General features: G+C 29.0%; 1 protein-coding gene across 5 annotated transcripts in view; it reads right to left on the reverse strand.

The window, feature by feature from the left end:
- Nucleotides 1-18,141, reverse strand: part of LOC136975517 (probable 3',5'-cyclic phosphodiesterase pde-5) — a 61,969-nt gene that overhangs the window by 33,616 nt on the left and 10,212 nt on the right. For 2 of the 5 annotated variants that reach the window (XM_067270581.1, XM_067270580.1), the window contains exons 2-3: nucleotides 8,865-9,084; nucleotides 2,788-2,865 (exon numbers count right to left, since the gene is read on the reverse strand). In XM_067270581.1, the coding sequence (XP_067126682.1) occupies nucleotides 2,788-2,865; nucleotides 8,865-9,060 (274 nt within the window). In that variant the 5' untranslated portion in view covers nucleotides 9,061-9,084. Of the gene's footprint in view, nucleotides 1-2,787; nucleotides 2,866-8,864; nucleotides 9,085-9,273; nucleotides 9,316-10,921; nucleotides 10,943-11,068; nucleotides 11,150-18,141 lie in introns of those variants that run through there. The other 3 variants (XM_067270579.1, XM_067270583.1, XM_067270582.1) reach the window with 3 other exon arrangements.

Genomic DNA, 18,141 nt, shown 5'->3' on the forward strand with positions numbered 1-18,141 from the left:
GTTTCTTGACCTAAATATAGTGTTTTAGAACGGTATAGAATCGAAAATTTCAGTTCTGGTATAATTATTATTGTGTATTGTGTTGTGACAAGTTTTCCGCCCTTTCCTCCACGCAAAATACTACAAAATCTCTAGGAAATTACGTAATAAATAATAAATTTTACGTAATAAATTCTAATGAAAGATTTTTTATAAATAACTTATTAGAATTTATTTAAAAAATTATTTAAACTGTAGAATTAATTAAAGTAAAACCTGTCCAAAACGGAAAAAATAATTATAATATAAATATAAATAATTGGATTTAAAATATATTTTCTGTTATAAAATTACAATATTTCTTTAAATTAGCATACAAATATAGTACATCTTTGATGCTCTTGTATTAGCATTGCTTAAGCATATTTTAATCAATGTATTTTATATTTTAGAATAGAAAAATTAATTGTTAAGACATATTTATAAATATATTTTAATAAAATGTTAAACAGGTTTTAATGTAACTAATTTTCTCCTGATCCAATTACTGTGTTTATTTTCTGCAGTTAATTTTTATTAGTTAAACTGATAAAAGTTAAAGTTACTTAATGATATTTTAGTTACCTTTAACTTCTAAATTAATAAGATTCCAAATTAAATTTATTTAATTAATTTATTTGTAAACAAACCTACTACAGTACATAAACATATGCTAACAATTTTTGTCTATTTTGTATGTATTTACATACAAACGTACTTATACTAATTTATAAATTAATAACGATATATATATTTATGAACTAACAAACGGAAATTAACTTGATTTTTAATTAATTAAACATTCATATGGTTGAATAATTTATTATATTATGTAAGAGAATAATAAATCATAATAAGTTATTCTCATTTTTTTACAAATCCTGTATAGAATCCAATTTGTATAAGTGAGTTGTAGGGTCTGCTCTACCTCCAGGCCCAATACGTTTAGATGAGGCCTGGGAGTAGAGTGGGGCTCTTTCTTGAACAAACGAAATACCTGTTTTTAGTAAAAATAACATTAAATTATAGGGATAGAACCACTTTGAGAGCTATACTAAGGCACTCGTAGCCCTACCGAGGAGTAACTATGAAGTCGTATAGTGGCATTACTGAGGAACCACAATTGGTTTCTAGTGAGGAGCCAAGAGCTGTTGAGACGAGGAGCTTCCTTTGGGTCTTCCTTCTCGACAGTCCTGATGCGGTATGGTAAATGTTTAAATATTCTAACTTACAGCATATAAAATTTTAATACGGACTTTAATAATTAATTAACTTACGTTATTTCGATAAATATATTGTAATTAAGTCCATTTTTTATTGCCATTAGATGCACGTAGCCACTGTATAAACATATCGATATATCGACGTTACACTGTAACTCGCAGTTTCTGTTGATTTATTTGTGGTAAGCGCTCAAAGTAACGCTACGATACTGAATTAAAACACGCGTCACACAAAAAAATATAAAGAAAAGTCCGTTTTTATTGCTTAAGTTTGCGTAACAGTTATATACAACCATATACAGTGATTTGATAACGAATTCTGCGTTGAGTAACAATAGAGGAGCATTAGATAAACGTTGTACGATAATATATACATTATTAAACGATATCCTTCATTATATTAAACATAACAGTTATAATAATGTTAAATTTGACAATTAAATTGCGACAGGACGGAAGATTAGTTTATGTAAATGAGTCAAGCGGAAGATCGCGCCGCGAACAGATTAATAACGTGTAAAAATCCTAAGTTATTCGTTTTCTATTAAAGTTTAATAAATAAAAATTACTTATAAAATTTGTTTATTCTCATTTACAAGCAAGAAAACAGAAGACGATAGCAAAATATCAGTCAGTGCCTTCGTCAGTCAGTGCCTTCGTCATAGCGCGAATCGCGTCGCATCGATTCGCGCTACGACTGAATAACCTCGATTAAATTAAATTTTATCTTCTATAATGTAATAAACACATTCATTTATTAACCATAAATAGTTACAAGTATTGCTTATTTGGTTTTATAAAAATAAATTAAATTTATATCGTTAAAGCATTACTCTATTAGCGAAGCTACGCGCCATCGTGTGCCACACGCATAGATGCGACGCGACTATTACTAATTTTAATTTATTATAATTTTATTCTCTAATATATAAAGTTATAAATATATACATATGAAACATATTGATAAATTTAAATGTAAAATAGGCTAAATTAAGTTATAAATTGATCAACTGAATAGAAGAAAAGTTAATTTTTTATAAACTAATTTAATAAATAATATTTATGAATAAATAAATAAAATTTCATACGTTTTTAATTTAAAACATTAATTTTTTTTTACATTTTAGAAGCGAATTTATGGCTTAAAAGTCAATAAAAGCAACATAATCGATTGAAAAATGGTAATAAAATCAAGTTTGATTTAAGCTGACAGCTATTTTTTAACCTTTAAAAAAGTGTTTAAAAAAGTGAATTTTCTATTGAATATGAATTAAATTTTCTAAAAATACAATTTTTTACAACGTTTTCTCTATTTTAAAAACAATGAAATAAATTATTTTTGATAAGTTTTATTGAATTTTTTCTCGCAAGCTCGAGAAATGGCGGAGTAAAGAGGAAAAAAAAAATTATTTGCGATTGATTTAATAATAAAATTATATATTTAAATTTTTCTTTTACAAAAGTTATAACAATTGATTCTTTCTATTATTATATAAAATTATTTAAATACATTTTATTAGTTAAAAAAAAGAAAAATCAGTCTTACTCGAACGTTGGATGCAATCTTGAGAGCAACTTCTCATTATTTTAGCTGATTTAACGGTCTTGTTAGTTTTGGATGCCTCTAAAATAAATAATAATAATAAATTATCTTACTAACTACTAAATTTATTAAGAAAATTGTTTAAATTATAATTAAACTTATTAAAATCGGGCAAATATCGCTATATATCTGACTCGCGCATCGCGTCGCGCGTTATTAATATGGGACCGCTTATGTTAACAATCTATTAATTATATCTATTTTATTATATCTTATACATCCTTCTATCTCGAGCATATATTTGTTTAATGTTAACGAAGACAAATTAATTATATTTAAACAATTACTGAAGCGACGAGCGACGCGACGCGACGCGACAAGCGAAGAGAAGACGAGTTTATCTATTTTAAAATATGAAATTAGTTTTCGTGGAAAAGTTTACGCAACTCGTTGCTGAATTTTTTTAATTGTAATTAAAAATACTTTCAATTTCAAAATATTAAATGCAGAATACTTTTATTACGATTAAAATTTCTACTCATTGTAATTAAGTTTTTAATTGTAATCGATCGCAACTGTAATAAAATCGAGTAAATTTTTAATAAATGAAATCGATTTAGATCGTGATTAACACAAAAAAGTCACAAATTTTTTCATAATTACAATTATAAAACATGAATTTAATTGTAATTAATCGAGTGAATTGCAATTAAAAACGTAAATAATTGGGCTGCAATATGAAAAAATTGTAGACCAGTAAATTCCCGCTGTCGTCCGTCTGTCTGTCTTATTGTAATTGAAATAAAAATTTATTGAAATCGATAAAATTGTCATTTATAAATAACAGAAATTCGTGAAAATTTACTTGTTTTTGATTTCGTTTTTATGACTTTTAAGTTAAATATATTTTATATTCAATTTAGTTTTTAAATAAATAAAATATTTCTTTTAAAAAATAATTTAATAACGTTAACATTTTTTATTTAATACAAGAGAAAGAACAGGAGAAAATCAATTTACTTTCTTTCTAAAGAATAATACAGTAAAACCTGTCCAAAACGAAACCTGAACAGAGCTGTTGACATGCTCATTAATTACAATTACCGGGTATTAAAGTAAAGTACCCTTGATCAACGCTATTTAGAGAGAGATTAAACAGTCTAAATGCAACCGAATGGAGTATAGTGACATTTCACACTTGCGGAAAACACTTCGTACAAAATTACTACCAAGACTCGCTACTATAGAACTTTTGGAGCTGCAGATATTTTATTTGTACAAGACACTCGGCTACGCAGAAACCTTAGCGATGCAGGTGAGGTGGTTCCCATTCTAAAAGTGTAAAATTAGAAGGCGATGAACATTGTGTTCAATGTAACTGATCCTCTTGATACTATTTGCAACATGTCCTCGATAAAACGCAATTTTTAAGTGTCTCCAACGAAAAATCACGCGGATCCAAAGCGCCGAAAGTGAATTTCGGAACTAATTTTTTACGGAAATGTCTTTCGTTTGCCCTAAATTTGATTGCATTCGGACTGCTAAATATCCCTCCAGGTAGCGTTAAATAGAGGTACTTTAATTACGAACACCCGTTATACTGATGAAAAATTTGAGAAGATTTTCATGATTTTGTTTCAAAAGTTGAAATGATCTATTCACAAAGCAAATAAAAATTAATTTTGCAGAAATAATTTTATACCTTGCAACATAAATTTATATAAGATGAGAGCACTAGATCTTGAGGAAGATTTAAAATGAAGAAAATTATTTTAATCCATTGAAAAAACCAGATGATAATGTTCAGGATTTTAGTAAAAGCTCAATCCTGTAGAATACTTTAGGATAAGAACGTATTTCTTTTTTTAAATCAATTAAGTTAAAGAAATGGACGTAGTCACAAACACATAAAAATGAATTACTCCACAGGAAGATAGTTACGAGCGATCTATTCTTTAATAATGAAAGGAAAATTTGCTTCATCAGTAACATCAGATCTTCATCATCAAGATCTAATGTTGTTTTCTTTGTTCAAAACACACATCTATTCTTAGAAAAGAATTTTTATATAACCCGCAACATGCATTTAAATGGGGTAACAGAATTCGATCCTCGATAAAAATTATTTTAATATATTCAAGGAAATCATTTTACTTAAATAAAATATAGCATTATATAGCACAGGGCTTCTTAAACTTTTTTTATTCACGACCCCATTTATAATTGTGATTTTTTCGCGACCCAAAAAAATATAAAATAAAGATATATAAATATTTTGTGATGATTTATTGATTAGGTAACAATATATATACATATGAAAAAATATAGTTTTAGAATTTGTTTAAAAACATACAAAAATATAAAATTAAAAATTGCACAAAAAGTTGAGAAATTATATTTATTATAGTTACAAAAATTATATACTCCATTTTTCATCAAAACTGCATTATTTGCAATAACATAAATAAAAGAGAATATTGGGCAAAGCTGAAAAAGCAATTTTACATAAATATGTGGTTTTGAATGGCAGAAGAACATTTTCAAACTCTCACAAATTATTTTCAATATTTTGCATTAAAATCTCGTGACCCCAAGATTTCGCTAAGCGACCCCAAACGGGGTCGCGACCCATAGTTTAAGAAGCCCTGATATAGCACAATATAGCAACACCTGTCTTAAACGGAACCTGAATAAAATGGAAACCTGTTTAAATGGAAAAAAAATTATTCGGTACCGTGCGATTCCGGTTTACGCAGGTTTTATTATAGTCAATTTTTCTAATTAAAGTAAAGAAAAAAGCACTAAATCCTCTTGAATAAAGATTTAATGTAGTGTTTTTTACGAGTTATGGTGATTTTTTTCCATTTTTTAATAAGAAAATGCATCCGGAATTTATTCTAAAAACTAAAAAAAAAAACGTTATAAGATGGGATTTATGTTTCCTTTTGTCTTGTTTTTGATCACGTCTTGTAATGTTTAGCAATCGATACCTTGTACCACGAGTGGAGAGGAAAACGTAAAGTTTATGGTTCTAAATCCATAAAAATTTTTAAAATAATAAAAATAAAAAGACGTGAAAGACTATAAAATTTCATACGCTAATATTTAAAAAAATAATAAATGGATTAAAGTAAAAATTTATTGAAAGAATTGCTACATTGATGATAGTTCTTATGAGAGTAAGGAATAAAAGCATCCCTCTATTTTTTTTATTTTTATTATAGATAAGAAAATGTAGAATTGAATAAATTTCTATTACTTCGCACAGAAATTATTGAATAAAATTGAATAAATTTCAAGAATTTTGAAGTAAATGTAAACTATTTTCAATCTTTCTTTCTAAACATTCTCTGCTTGTAGCAAGAGAGTGTTTTAAACATACTTCCCATTTTTTATAGATTAGTGTGTTAAATACAAATATTTATGTGAGATTTTAACAAATAAATTCGTGTAATGAAATATAAAATTAGACCTTTAAAGAAATTTACACTACTTCTGCTATCACGCCAAGGCGTGATAAGAGAAATTTTTAAACTTGTATAAATTGAATGAGAGTTGTCTAAATATTTAATGTTAATTTGAACATAAATAAAACAATTTTAACTTAATTTTTATAAATTATTTATTTATTTAAATTTAAAATTATCCAGAAAAGCAAGCGAAATTGGTTAAATTTGAATGTTGGCTCTGGTGTATTTTTAGAATAAAGTGGAATTAAATTCTCCAAAAATAGAAGAAAAAAAAACACTAAAAACATACGTAACCTAGTTGAAGATTTATATACTGTATTTACTAAAATATTAAAGCATAAGCATCATTTTTTAAGCTGAAATCTTAAAAATTTCACCTGCAATTTCCAGTTAAAAGTACAGTACATTTTAATAACTCTTCTCCTTCAGCATAAAGAGAGAAAATATTACATAAAACTTAATTTGATTTATAGATAATGTAAGAAAGCAAACACGATTAATTCGTAAGTTAAAGCACTTTAGCGAGATAATTAAACGAATTTTCTCAGGCAAAAAAATTTTATGTCTTACCTGCTCGACTCACTTTAACGTGTTTCCCTTCCACCCTCCCTTTTTATTCTATCATCCCGTTGTCACTATGGAAACTAGAAGTTTCCGTCACATGATTGATTGGTGGCACTTCCGGTTCTGACGAACAGAAACGTAAGGTTGTACACACAATTTGTTTAATGTCATTCCATAAATAGTTTCCACTCTTTATGGATGATTGATGAAAATAGATATACGAAAATAAATTGATTTATATATAACCTAATTGTTTACAACTTAAAAAAATTAATTTTAATGTTCGAAGGGGTGGAAAATCATAATTTGTATAACCTTTAAAATATTTTTAGCACGTTGCAAAGTTTGTTCGATGTGAGGATACAACTTTGGGCTTGTAGACGGTTCCATTCACTCCAACATAAAACTGTTTGCTGAAGTGAAAAGATAAGAAGAAAATCATCACAATTGATACAGAAATGACGTGAAGCAACTCCTCAATAAAAAAAGCTGAACCAACCAAAATAAACTTATGAATGAAAGCGAATCTGATAATTACATATTGATTCTATAGACTTGAAAGAACAATTTTCAAGGAGTAAAACGTAAGAAACTCCAGCAACCAGTTACGTAACTTTCTCGGCAATAAAGTTAAAATTGTGTGTGGCGTTAACGATCTATAGTGAGAATTTATTTTAAAAAGATTTTCTTTTATTAATTATTGTAAAATGGCTTAATTTTGAAATTACAGACGAGTTTTATAAAAAATTGTAAATGTTAATAACGAGTAAAGTCCGATTCCTCACAAGACATGACACACGTCACCCTTTATCTCCACAATCCTTCGACCTGTAACTACCAAAATTTAATAGCATCGATCCCCCTAATATACAACCTTCCCTTCAAAATTTCAGAAATTTTCGACAAAATGTACAGGAGTTAATAAGCTTTAAAGTGAGTGAACAATATCGCGCTTCTCTCCCACATACTAACATCCATACATACAGAAAAACCCACGAAGTTTTTTGCATTTCTGGACGTTTCAAGGTCCTTCGGTTCCAAAAATGTAAAAATTTTGGGAGGTCATTTTTTGGCCGATTGCCATACTTTCCCCTCGTTATACCTAACAGCCGGAAAAGTAAAAATTTTACTATTTAAATATTAAATAAATCAAGTAGACTTTAACCTTAAATCCAAGTTTTAATTAAGAGAAGATTATGCAAAAAAAAAGGAGAATTAAATTGCCTTCCGAGTGCTTTACTATTGCTTAATTCGCAATTATTAAGTTCACCTGTCGATTTGTTATGCTGTTATCATGATGAATGTACTCCACTAACTGTTCAACACGCTTGCAATAATCAATGTAGAAAGTGGGGTGCAAGTATCACTATGGTAACAGAAATTAATTAAGGAACGATAATAGCATCTATCTATCTATCTATCTATCCCTCTAAGGAAAAAAATAGCACGTGCTAATTGTGTAATGTTCGTATAAAGTAGCTTTTTTTAAATGTAATTTAATTGTTTCGAGAGCCTACTTTATGCTTATTGTTTGCAATTCCGTGGGAGGAAGGTGAGATTCTTAACCAAAATGATACGGGAAATGAGGTCGTCGGTTAGCTTTTGATAAAGAGTAGACAAATGTTCCACTTTAGAACGATGTCAGAATTAAATTTCTTTCTTTTTTTTCGTAGAAAATTGTAGTAATAAATTAATTTAAGTATCTGAAATCGAGTTAGTACCGTAATCGGTATCGCGATCGTCGAGGGAACTCAATTGCAAAGTGGTGGGACTTCAGAGGAAACGTAAGCGCGTTTACGACAGTCTAACAAAGCAAAAAGAAAAAGAAGAAAAAAAAGTTCAATTTTCGCACAATATTTACTCTTAAATGGTGTGCAAATTTATAAATCAACTTATAAATAAACGCATTGCAGAAGCGTTTGCAATGCAAAATACAGCAGCGAGGTTTGAAAAGTAATAAGAAAAGAATAGAAAATAAGTGTTTGCAAGCATAAAGTGAAGTTTGCACGATGTATAATGTGTAATGCCAGTCGATAATCCACTCACCTGTGGAAATAACCGGTCGAGGAGAACGTGAACTTCCGGTTGACGGGCCACAGTTGTTATGATAACGACTGGATGGGAACGTCGAAGGTAAGTAGAAGCGATTCACCTGCGAATTTGGAGTTCCGAGCTGACACCTAGCATCTGTCACGGAATTCTGGGATGGTAAGAGGGGAGGGAGGCGCCTCTGTCTGGACATGGCGTTTTGATTGCGTCGAACCACCTAAAACATTTTTTTTAAAAACTTCATGATTTCTTTAGATAATAGTCACTACAGCAACCGGATATAAACAAAAATTTAAATGTCACTAATCATAAATAAAAAGTATATGTATTTTCATTTAATCACGCGCATGATTGAACACTCTTAAGGGGATTGACGTATTACGATAAACAATTAAAAATGAATTACGTGATGCACGTAAATACTAAAACATTGTTCATCTACTGGAACTATCTGCTTCTCCTGCTGTTACATCTAATCGATCAGTTTAAATTTCCATTTAATTGCAAAGAAACGCGCGCGCCGCGCGCGTGTGTGTCTTTAGAGGATATACATCACACAAAACATTAGTTTCTTGGAATAAAATTATTAACAGGAAGAGAAATTTGTTGGTTGAAAGTCAGAAACAACTGACAGCCACTACAAAAACTGCATAAGTATTTAATTGCCAAAACTTTAATTTTTTTTAAAGCAATACTTAACCAGCAACACAGGAAGAAAATTCAACCATCTTATATAACTTAATTAATGTACTAAGTTTAATATATCGGAAACACAAAAGAACAAGGAATAATCAGAAATATCGTGAAAAAGCTTGCATGAAAATCATTTATAAAAATAAATTCCTTACATTTATAACATTATTGGCTTAATAAAATCTTTTAATTATAAAAATGAATAGTTTATGACAATTTTTTATGTAGACAAACAAGATGTAAAATGGTTGATCCTGAGCCTTTTTGACAAAACTAAATCAAACAATTCTTTAAAATAAGAAGAAAACTATTAATTAATTAAAAAATATGATATATTTATTAACTTTTTTTAATGTATTACTCATTAAATTTATTGATCTGTACAGATTTACAGTAATTTTTGTCTTTCAACTCTTATTAAGCCCTTGTGAGGTAATAGAAAATAATTTTTATTCAAGAAAATTATAGAAATTTTTTAAAATATAAATTTTAAATATCTTCTTCCTCTTTCTATTGACAGGAAAATCCATGCAAACATTTCAAGTAATGCTTTCTTTCTTTATATCTGTCAGTTGTTATAGGCCTAACTCCAACTTGTCAAAATTAAAAATGAACTGATTAATGTAATTTTAATTACATTTAATTATTATAAAATCATTTTTACTTCGAAATGTTACAATTTTCAATTTATTATATGCTTTTTATTAGAACTGCATTTATATCTACAGTTGATTGATTCACTCTTGATTGATCTTTTTGATTGATCCTGCCTTGACTGATCTTCCCTGATTAAGCCACTCTTATAAATTATACATTATTAACTTTTTTAAAAGGATTATTTGCTTTAATTTCATTGTAAAAACTTAATTTTTATGCTTAAAATTTTTAAAAATGGCACCCTTTACGTATGAAATTAGTAAATCCTCTTAACATTTTGTATCTCAACAACTTTTTAAAAATCAAAATAGAATTAATTAAGATAATAATTGGACTTTTTAAATTAAAAATTAAATTTTAAACAGGAGATTCACTTCTAAACCGTGTTAAAGAATAGAATAAGAAAGTTCCTTTACTTGACATTTTATAGTTTTTCAGTTAAAAAAACCTTTGCTTTAAACACTGTTAGGCAGACAAATTCACGTTCAAACACAGTTATAAGGTAATTTAAGAAGGGGTTCCTTTAAAAATATTTGGATATTTAATGGGCGAGTCCACAATAATACAACACTTAATAACCGTATCTTGCGTAAGGTCAAAACACACCCAACGAGCTGACACAGTTTCGATTTAATGTAGAAATTATAAGATTAAATCGTAAAACATTATCGTAGATGATCTATAAAACGATAGGATCCACTTACTGATCTCGACTAGTCATACGAGTTTCTCACGTTGGACATGATACGAAAGCATTTTGCGACGATTGCGCAAATATGTTAATATATCCTACCCTCGTCACGTGGTATACCTTTAGGGGGGGAAAAATATAGAATTTTTTTGAATCTTACCTGATGACGACAACAGGTGTGATGTACGCGGTGCCGAAACACACAGACACACATACACACACTTACAATCCGACGATACCGTTTCGCTCCCTCTGGCGGCAAATGGGCGAGTTAATTGGAGCGGTAAATGACTTTCGATCCGTTTCTTCACCCCCTTCGTACACAAACTTATTGAATGATTCTCGATTGACGTTGAGTGGGGTATGATCAAAAATATATGGCCATTTTTGGAATTTTTAGCCGTTTATTTATATTTTCTTTCGTGTAATTTAAGATTTTTATTAGTAAATTGTGTATGATCGAGTGAATCTAACCTTCTAATGTTTCGATCTAACGAGGGAAGGTTCCTAAATTGAGAAAGGCAAATCAGGATGAAGCTTATTTTATTTAACTCCTCATATCAACAAATGGAAAGTGATAAAGTTTTGTGTTTAAAGTTTCATAAGAAGAGCAGATCTGTGACGTAAAAGTTACAGGTGAACTGGAGGATCACCTGGAATTGATATTTTCCCCACGAATTTTCCAGAATTTCTTGCAACAAACAATTTAAGCGCTTTAGTAATATTGTCATATACGACATTTGTTTGGATCTTACCCCCTTTCTATTGAAGATTTGCACCAATTTCATGCTTCATTTTACTCGTCTCCTCCTCCGGTATGACCGAATTCATTGGTAGGCCTATACAGTACGGTCTCGATAGTCTGAACGCCATTTTCATTTCCCTAACTAAAATCGGTTCGTCCTAAATCCTTCACGTGCAGTTCACGTTTAAATTTGAATTATACACTACGTTATATAAGTTGTTTACATTGCTGTGTTTTAATGAAAACATTTGTTGTATCTTTAAATTTCTTTAGATATTAAAATATTGGTACACCTTTGCAACTGGGTATTTGTTATTTACGTTGAATTAAAGAATAACAAGCATTTCCTTTTTATACTGTTATGTAATCCTTGTTAATCTGAACTTTTCATTAATCCGAAATACCACTGGTCTCAATTAGTTCGGATTAACGTCACCACACTGTATTGTTTTTCATTTTTCAACTTGAAAATTCACTTTCTAATACTGTTTGATCTGAATTTTGCGATTCAATAGCTGTAAACAATCGTAGATCGAATCTTTATAAGCTTAAAATTAGTCTATACGCGATTGATCATCTTATCAATTTACCAATAAAGATTTCAAGATTGATCAGAATTTTGTGATTCAAAATCTATCAATCTTGACATTATAATAGATAAATTAATAAAATGATCGATCGAATATAATTTTCAAACGTTTAATGCTTTGATCGAAGATTATTTTATAGTACTAGAATCAAAAAATTCTAATCAATTTCGAAATTTTTATTGGTAAATTGATCAGATGATAGATTGAACATAGTTTTTCATTTTTAACACTTAAACGGATTGATGGAGTAAGACAACGCAACACATGGGTAATTTGCCAATGAGTGGATGCTGCCCGAGAGGACATTCTTTAGAAAATTAGCCCATCGCCAAGGGAGAGACCTCACGAAGGACTTTCTATGGGATATTGGCTTATATTTAGGTGTTACAACGTAAAGAAAACCCTGAAAACGCTACATGTCTTGCCCGTGACCCATCAGTGACCAAGCATTCCATTCCCTGAACTCCCTGTGTTCAGGGAATGGATTTTGACGTGGACTTCGGTCATGGGTTCGCAGCTCTCCAGGATGGGCTGACCACGTGGAGTTTTCCGGGTTTTCTTCACGTCTGTAACGCCTTAATATGAGCCAGTTACCTTTAAAAAGACTTCCCGGAAGTCATTTCCCCTAGATAGATCGCCCAAGTGTTGCGTTGCCGTAACTTAATAAACAAACAGGTGTCTTGCCTGTTGGCGAGACATGAACCCACGACTATTATTCAGTGGTTTTTATCCACTCGGCACTTGATTAAATAGATATAATTTATTTACAAACCTAAACTTTTTGCATAAAAATTGATTTCTTTTGTTCGTTCGCATTAATTCCTAATGAATTTCTAAACATTTTCCATACTTGATGATATGTTACATTAGAAATTTTAAATTGGTAAAATAATAATTAAATTTTGATAAAATTCACACGTTTAGAAAATGGAAAAAATTTGTCTCGTAACCCTTTTTTTAATTCAAAAAATAGCTTATGGCTATTATAATCGATTTCTCTTCAGTTGCTTTAGACGAAGCAGAAAGATTTTCGTTAAAATTGTCAAAAATTGTAACGTCGAAATGATAAAATATTATTATTATTCGTTAATTACAATTTTATTCTATAATTCTCACTTGAATGAGACATTGACGAAGCCACATTACTGAATGTTAATATGTTAATCGATTGTTGGATGCAAAAATTTATAAATAGATTTAAGGGAAAAAATACTTTCTTTTATTTTCCAATAAATTAATAAATATTTTGTTCTTGAATTGATAAATAATTCCTGAATGCAGTTTACAGAAAGAGAATTATATCAAAAATAAAATAATAAGAGCAATACAACACGTTCTTTAGGCTATTTTAATACATACACTGTATGAACAGTAAATTAATGACTGTAAATAATTCAATAAGACGAAAATATATATATATTTTTATTTCATTTAGTGTTCTTAATTAAATTTATATTCATAAATCAAATATAAATAATTCGATTCTAACGAAAATTGATTTGAAATTGGATTATTTATACGAAGATTTGTTGAATAAAAATAAACTCCGCCCATGTCGAATTTCACAACGAATCACTTTTCATCAGATAATATATTCATTAAATCTCTATTCCGTTTTATATACTATATTTTGCAGTGGACTATCTATGTTCAACGCTGCTATTTTAAATTTTTTACTGAATTTTATTTCAATATTATTTGTTAATGTATTTATTAAAAGTAATCATATGTAAGTATATAAATAAATATAAACTTAGGAATTACACAGTTTATCATAACAGTGTTACGAATAGCACTAACATAAAAGAAACCAAAAAAGCTCTTAATTTTCTAAAATAAACAGGATTTTCCAAACTGCTCTCGTTGATCCGATTAACGGAAGCGGAACTACATAAGAAGTGAGTCAAGAGCTTGAATATTTGAAGGCAAGAGCAATAAAATGAGAATATTTACAAAATAGTGCGTACAGAAATGTTTACTAATTATTATTAATCATAACATTCTAATTTGAATAGATAAGAATAAACTGCTACTATTGCATTATTCCCGCTTATACTTTATCTTCGTAAGTTCAAACGTTTAATCAATTGGATTTATGTATGTGTTACCGCTGAAGCTCGAAAACCGTTAATGTATACATTACCTAGCTAATCTCCAGATTAACTAGGATAGGGGTGGCCAACATAGGGCCCGCGATTAATTTTTCAATATTAGTTACTTAACTTCCAATAATTGGTCGAATGAATTTGCGATACTTCTCCATTTAAAAAAAAAAAATTCATTGTAGAGATTTACAACTTTTGATATTCGTCTGTTATAAATTTACACTATTTGAAGAACGAAAAATCCCACACTCACTGAAACTCATCTGCCATTCCACCATGTCACTCTGTTTATGCTGACATGTGATGCACAGCGCCGCCTGCCTGTCGGCTTTTTTTTTTTTTTTTTGCTTGTACAGTACGTTTCTTCACATTGTAAAATGACATTGCGCATGCGTCAGGAACTTCTGATATTTAACATCATTTAATTTTAATATTTCGTTCGGCCCGTGACAATTTTTTTTTCCAAACCGGCCCCGGGGGGCAAAAACTGTTGGTTACCCCTGAACTAGGCTGATCCGTTAAAGTTTCGAAAATCGTTCCATTTCTCAAATTACCTAGGTAATGTGCAGATGATCTAGGTAATCTGCACATTTCCTACTAGGCACTCGGTAAAGTGAAAATAAGATCTTTGCTAGAACAACAGAAACGTTTCTGTACGCTTAAATTAACATAATGTTATTTATTTAATTTTCGATATCTAAAGAATCAAGTTAATACAATCAAACAATCAACAAATTAGTTGATAGAATCAATTATCAATCAATTAAAACACCGCAATACAAAAAATCAAACGGTTTAAAATATTATTACAATTAGGGAAATGAATTTGCAAAACATATGATAAAATTATGCTTACTTATTAGTTCAATCTAAAGATTGATGACACTTTGAGTTACATAGCAATTGGTTTTTGCGACAAGCACACCTATTTGTGGTACATTTAGATTTGCACTTTTGCAGTCACATTTTCTGAAACCCTGCCCAGTATTGTTTTATTGCTGTTTGACGTAAAGAGATTTCTACAGCAAGGACATTTTCTTTCGTTAAAAATCTCTCTTTACAAACACTGAATTCAGATTTTGCATACAATTGTTTTAAAATACCCGTTTTAGTACCAAGTTTATAAAGGCCATCCTCTGTTTTACTAAGAACCATAGCTAAAATTGAGCCTGCACCAGTTTTTGTTCTCTCTTCTTCGGGAAGTAGTAGGAAAAGGAAATGAGAAAAACAAACTTTTGAACTTTAACGGTACGGAAGTCGTTAATGTGCACATTACCTAAGTAAAATGCGAAAAACTGTTGATTCCGCACGTTAACGGATCAACCTAGTTAGCTGGAGATTAGCTAGGTAATGTACACATTAACGGCTTTCGAGCTTTAGCGGTAACATGTGTACAGTTCCAAAAGTCCAATTTATTTTGAAATATATAGGCCTACAGAAGTACGAAGAATTTAATTTGTTTTTATTGATTGAATTATCACTTGTAATGATGACAATAAATTAAGCTTGATGTTTAGTATATACTTGTATTTCAATATATTAACTAATATTCAAAGATGCTCAGTGGCTCAGTATCAAAAACAGCAGCTTTGCATCAAATATATCAAGTGATTCCGTCTGTGGAATGAACTATGATCAAAATACAAATTAATTCATTAATTATACGAGAATAAATTCTTTAAATTGCATTAATAAAGATGTTAAACATGAAAAACTTGCCGTGGTTGCTATTTACAACTTAGTAAGTAATTACCATGCTGAATTTTTGATACCAGAAAATTTTGATATAATTTTTAAACCCTTAGTTGGAATGATTAGCTAATCTTGGACACGTAACTATCGCATTAAAACTTGTGAAATGTTTCGATATATCTATAAACGTATATATTAATTAAAAACTTAAATTAAAACTTAACATATTTTTCATGAATTTTTTATGAAAATGGTGCTTTTTCAATACAATATGATACATATTATGGCAAAATAGTAAAAGATATTGATAACTTTAAAAACATATCACAAAAAGTTTGGTTTAGTTTGATGGAATACGGCAAGGCAACGTTTGGGAGATCTGCCAAGAGGCCTCCCGGAAGACTTTCTATGGGAAACTGGTTCCTATTCAAGTGTTAGACAAGTGAAGAAAACCCAGAAAACTCTGTGTCTAACATTGGTAGAAACCACGATCAACTGTCAGTGCTCAGTGGTTTTATCCACTCATCTATTGTAGAAAGTGAAGAGAAATTAACTTTGAAGTTTCATATTAACTGTTTGCCTCATAAAAATTTATCCTTTTCAAACTAAAAATGGAGTTTTTGGGTATGTATAATGTTATAATTTTAACAATTCCGTTTTCAAATTTTATATTTATTGCAATTAAGTTAAAGGATTAAAATGGGATTATAATGGTCAGTAAAGAATAGGCTCATTATGGACTGAATTTATCATTATTGTTTTAATATTTATCATTAATTCGCATTTTTAAGCAATTCGACATTACATTATATTCTAGTTATTTAAAAATATTTAAGTTAATATTTATTTATTTTGCTGACGTTCTGTGAAATAAAGGAAAGTGAATAGAATCATGGAGCAATTCATGAGATTGAAAGTAAAGATAAAGGTGAATAATTCGTCAGTTTTGTCTTATTTTTTTTATCGAATAAAATAAAAACAAACAGAAAATAGAAGTTAAATTTTATTTTATTTTTCAAATAAATTTTCCGTTAATTTTTTTTTCAAATTATTTTTACAGTAAAATATTTAATGCTGATCTACGTTGTATTTGTTAGCTTATGAAATATTCATAACTTGACTATTAATAAAAGTTTTCTGAAGAATCAGCAGAATTTTATCTGAAATTTTCTAGAATTACATCAAAAAAGATAAAAATTCAACTGAACTTTTTGATAAGAAAATAGAATAATTAATTTATAATTCATTTTTCAAATGCAGATTTCTCAGCTGAAAAAATAAAAATCTTAGATTTGTATTATCATAAATAAAGATAATACAGAATCTAACACTTAATGTGTTTTTATGTTAGCATCATCATCCTAATAAGCCTTAGGACCTTCTTCTTTCTCCTATTTATTAGCCTGTACTTGTTTGATTTCTGGTTAAGTTTTAGGGTCTTGATATCACGATAAGTATGAGAAAACGTTCCTCTTAATATCTACAAGGCAGAAAGAGCCAAAAACAAAATAACAACAACAACAAAATATATTTTTATATTCTGAACTTTTAATCTAATTTATATTTGAGAAAGAGCTACCATTTTTTGGTGTTTTTCTTATAAATTTTTTAAAAGATGTTATTATGAAACAGAAAATAAACTTGGAAAGTTGAAATTCCTGACAACATAAATAGACAAATTTCGTAGTCAGTAAGCGAAGATAAAGTGAAAACAATAAACGATACTTGTACAAAAATAGCCAAACTATTTTTCATAATTTATATATTTTTTTCTTATCCAGATAGCCTATTTTTCTACATTAAAAATTGAAGAGTAACGCCAGTAATTTTTAAAGACATTTTTCTCATACCAGATAATTTATTTCCACGAGGAGACGTGAATAGTTAGATCCAAGAAAAAGCTGCAATAAATTCATTTTATATTATTGCTATATATTATCTTTTTTATCCGAAAAATTAAAGCTGCAAAACGTTACTGAGGGCATTCATTATTATGACAGCATTTATAGTTATTACTAAAATAATATGTATTTTATAACAATTCCACTTATCTAATTTATTATTTATTATGCAATATCATGAAATGCATTATTAAAATAAT

This window comes from Centruroides vittatus, unplaced genomic scaffold (genome assembly GCF_030686945.1).
Source record: "Centruroides vittatus isolate TY-2023 unplaced genomic scaffold, ASM3068694v2 contig_374, whole genome shotgun sequence".
NCBI classification, from domain to species: domain Eukaryota; kingdom Metazoa; phylum Arthropoda; class Arachnida; order Scorpiones; family Buthidae; genus Centruroides; species Centruroides vittatus.